The sequence below is a fragment of the Eimeria mitis genome, genomic scaffold (assembly GCF_000499745.2).
Source record: "Eimeria mitis Houghton genomic scaffold, Emh_scaff632, whole genome shotgun sequence".
In the NCBI taxonomy this organism is placed as follows: Eukaryota; Apicomplexa; class Conoidasida; order Eucoccidiorida; family Eimeriidae; genus Eimeria; species Eimeria mitis.
Genome location: NW_013574503.1, coordinates 6,726 through 10,854, shown reverse-complemented (window position 1 = coordinate 10,854; position 4,129 = coordinate 6,726). Strand labels below are relative to the sequence as shown.

Genomic DNA, 4,129 nt, shown 5'->3' with positions numbered 1-4,129 from the left:
AAACTCCTGCTGCTGCTGCAGCTGCAGCTGCTGCAGCTGCTGCTGCTGCTGCTGCAGCTGCTGCTGCTTTTGCTGCAGCTGATGCAGCTGCTGCTGCTTTTGCTGCAGCTGCTGCTGCTGCTGCGCTGCCTCTCAGGTGTACAGACACCTCAAAACGCATTCTCCTCCTTACGACACTAAAGAGGCAGGAGCAGCAGCAGCAGCAGCAGGAGCAGCAGCAGCAGCAGCAGGAGCAGCAGCAGCAGCAGCACCACCAGCAGCAGGCATAGTGAATGCTCTCCGCAGTTGCTGCTGCTGCAGCACTTCTCTCGCCTCTAAACCTACACCCCCAGGGGCCCCCAGGGGGGCCCCTAGGGGGGCCCCCAGAGGGGCCCCCACGGGGGCCCCCGCCGCGAGCGCTCCGTGTAGGGGGCAGTAGGGTCTAGGAGAGGGGCCCCCTGCTGCTGCTGCAGTGTTTGCTGCAGCTTGTCTTGCGTGTGCATGCGGTGTCTGTGTCTTTGTGTCTGCTGCTGTCTCCGCAGCAGCAGAATATGTTGAAGCCCACGAGGAGGCCCTCAGTACCCCCAAGTTCCTGGGGGGCCCCCCATACCCGGGGGCCCCCATAGGCAGCTGGGCCCCCCCCCCTGCAGACAGAGGGGCCCCCGCAGACACCCGGGGCCCCACCCTCGCGCGCCCGCCTGCAGCCGCGGGGGCCCCCACTGCCGCGGGGGCCCCCAGGCTCCGCGGGGGGGCCCCCAAGGGTCTAGGGGCCCCCGAAAGGGGGGTGGGGGCCCCCGCTGCTCTGGGGGGCCCCCAAGACCCGGGGGCCCCCACAGGCCTGAGGGGGGCCCCCATGCTTCCTTGTGTCTTTAGTGAAGCTGCAGCGGCTGCAGGAGATTGGCTCTGGGGCCCCCTTAACCCCATAGCTGCTGCTGCTGCTGCTGCTGCTGCGTTTGCTGCTGCTGCTGCATTTGGTGCTGCTGCTGGCTGCTTAGGACCTAATGGGGGCCCCCAGGGGCCCCCTGAGGGCCTTGGCGATGCAAACGGTGTAACAGCAGCAGACAGAGGAGGGGCCCCTGCATGCATGTGGGTTTGCTGCTGAAGCTGGCGCAGCGGTGCAGCAGCAGCTGCTGCTGCTGCTGCTGCTGTTGCTGCTGCACTGTCTTGCTGCAGCATCAGTGGGTGAGATGTGCTGCTCGAGCCAACTCGCTGCTGCCTGTCTGCTGCTGCNGCTGCTGCAGCAGACTCATACATATTTGCCCTCTCAGTACACAACTTCAGTTCTTCTATCTCCTCATCCTGCTGCTGCTGCTGCTGCTGTTGCTGCTCTTCCTCCCGTTTCTGCTGCTGCTGCTGCTGCTGCTGTTGCTGCTGCTGCTGCTGCTGCTGCTGCAGCATAGGCGACCACAGGGGCCCCTCAGCAGCAAGAACGTGAGAGACAGCAGCTTCTCCCTCTTGTCTGATGGTTTTTATGTGCTGCAGCAGCAGAGTTTTCTCCTGCTGCAGCTGCTGCTGCTTTGTCTTTAGGTTGAGAGCGAGCTGCCTATACACCCGAAGCTTCCTGCGCCACCGCGTGCTGCTGTCTGCATGCAGCTGCTGCAGCCGCTGCAGCTGCTGCTGCAGCTCCTGCAGGTGCTCCTGCTGCTCTCACACACACACACAAACTCCGCCTCAAAGGGTATTCAGAAACACCAGCAGCAAACACAGCAGCAGACACAGCAGCAGCTGCTGCTGCTGCTGCTGCTCCAGCGGAAGCAGCAGCAGGAGCAGCAGCAGCAGCGGCAGCAGCAGCAGCAGCAGCAGCAACCGGTCGAGTGACGAGCAGCAGAAAGCTGCTTCGATCTGCTGCTGCTTCCGCGTGCTGCAGCAGCAAACAGCAGCAGCTCTAGCAGCTGCAACAAACAATGCAAACAGTACATACAACAACACCAGCAGCAGCAGCAGCAGCAGCAGCAGCAGCAGCAGCAGCAGCAGCAGCGAGAAAGGATGTATAACCTGTGCCTGTAGTGCTTGTGGTGTATTGGTTGATTCTAGGAGTTTTTGCTGCTCAAGGATTTGTTTTTGTTGCTGCTGCATTTGCTGCTGCATATGCATGTGTTGCTGCTGCTGCTGCTGCTGCTGCAGCTGCTGCTGCAGCGTGATTTCTTCTCTTTCTCTCTCTACTGCTGCCAGCAGCTGCCGGTGCTGCTGCTCTAGCGTCTCTATCTCCCCCCGCATTCTGCTGCACTCAGCTGTCTGGCTCTCCAGCTCCTCCTGCACACGCTCAAACTGCAGCAGCAGCAGCAGCAGCAGCAGCAGCAGCAGCAACAGCAGCAGCAGCAGCAGCAGAAGCAGCAGCAGCAGNGCAGCAGCAGCAGCAGCAGCAGCAGCAGCAGCAACAGCAGCAGCAGCAGCAGCAGAAGCAGCAGCAGCAGGAACGGTAGTAAGAGTAGTAGTGGTAGTGGTAGGAGCAGCAGTTGTTGCTGCAGCAGTAGCAGCAGCAGCAGCAGCAGCAACAGCAGCAGCAGCAGCAGAAGCAGCAGCAACAGCAGCAGTAACAGCAGCAGCAGCAGCAGCAGCAGCAGCAGTACTCTGGTGCGTAATGTCTCCTTTGCTGTTTTTTCTCTGTTGAGTGCTGCAGCAGTTTTGTTTAGTTTTTGTTGCAGGGTCTCCTTTTCTTTTTCTTTTTTTTCTTTTTCTTTTTCTGTCTCCTCCTTTAGTGCTGCTATTGCGTCAAGCAGAGATGCTTCTCTTGCTGCTGCTGCTGCTGCCTGCAGCAACAGATATATATATATATATATATATATATATATATATATATATATATATATATATATATATATATATATATGTGTGTGTATATATATATATATATATATGGGGGGGGGAAAGAAAGAGAGAGGAGACGAACAGAAAGAGGAAAGGAGACAGAAAGAGACAAAAGGAGACAGAAAGAGACAAAAGGAGACAGAAAGAAACAAAAGGAGACAGAAAGAAACAAAAGGAGACAGAGAAAGAAGATGAGACAGAAAGAGACAAAAGGAGACAGACAGAGACAAAAGGAGACAGAAAAAGAAAAGGAGACAGAAAAAGAAAAGGAAAAAGAAAAAGAAGAGGAGATAGAAAAAGACAAAAGGAGACACACGGAGACAAAAGGAGACATAAATAAGAGGAGAGAGAGACAGAGAAAGAAAAGGAGACAGAAAAAGAAAAGGAGACAGAAAGAGACAAAAGGAGACAGAAGAAGAGGAGGAGACAGAAGAAGTAGAGGAGACAGAAAAAGAAAAGGAGACAGAAGAAGAGGAGACAGAAAAAGAAGAGGAGACAGAAGGAGACAAAAGGAGACAGAAAGAAGAGGAGACAGAAGAGGAGACAGAACGAGGCAGAAAGAAGAGGAGACAGAAAAAGGAGATGAGACAAAAGGAGACAGAAGGAGACAAAAGGAGACAGAACGAAAAGGAGACAGAAGGAGACAAAAGGAGACAGAAAGAAAAGGAGACAGAAGAAGAAGAGGAGACAAAAGGAGACAAAAGGAGACAAAAGGAGACAGAAAGAAAAGGAGACAGAAGAGGAGACAGACGGAGACAGAAAGGAAAGGAGACAGAAGAGGAGACAAAAGGAGACAAAAGGAGACAGAAATAAAAGGAGACAGAAGAGGAGACAAAAGGAGACAGAAAGGAGACAGAAGGAGACAGACGGCCGTTTGTTGTTCTTTTTCTGCTTCTTTTATTGCGGCGTTTAGCTCAGCTGTCACTCTATCCAGAGACTGACGGTAGCTCCTGCAGCAGCAGCAGCAGCAGCAGCAGCAGCAGCAACAGCAGCAGCACCAGCAGCAGCAGCAGCAGCAGCAGCAGCGGCAGCAGCAGCAGCAGCAGGAAGAAAGCAGCAGCAACAGCAGCAGCACGAGAGCGATGTATTACTTCTGCTGCTGCAGCAGAGAAGGGGCATCTACTCCTTCTGTCTGGTGTCCTGTTTGCTGCTGTTCTCTCTCGTCTCTTCCTGCTGCTGTTGCTGCTGCTGCTGCTGCTGCTACTGCTACTGCTGCTGCTGCTGCTGCTGCTGCTGTTGCTTACGCTGCTTCTTCTGCTGTCTCCTGCAGTTGCTGCTGCAGTCTACTTGGTTCTGTCTCCGTTTTAATTTTAATTGAGTTGAGCTCATTTGTTGCAGCAGC

General features: G+C 54.8%; 1 protein-coding gene across 1 annotated transcript in view; it reads right to left on the bottom strand.

Moving 5' to 3' along the window:
- EMH_0018320 (uncharacterized protein) overlaps positions 1-2,196 on the bottom strand; it is a gene marked incomplete at both ends in the record, with an annotated part of 4,472 nt that extends 2,276 nt beyond the window's left edge. Inside the window, 3 exon segments of the mRNA XM_013501105.1 lie at positions 173-1,209; positions 1,213-1,620; positions 1,975-2,196. Coding sequence (XP_013356559.1) covers positions 173-1,209; positions 1,213-1,620; positions 1,975-2,196 — 1,667 coding nt within the window.
- Between the last annotated feature and the right edge of the window lie 1,933 nt (positions 2,197-4,129).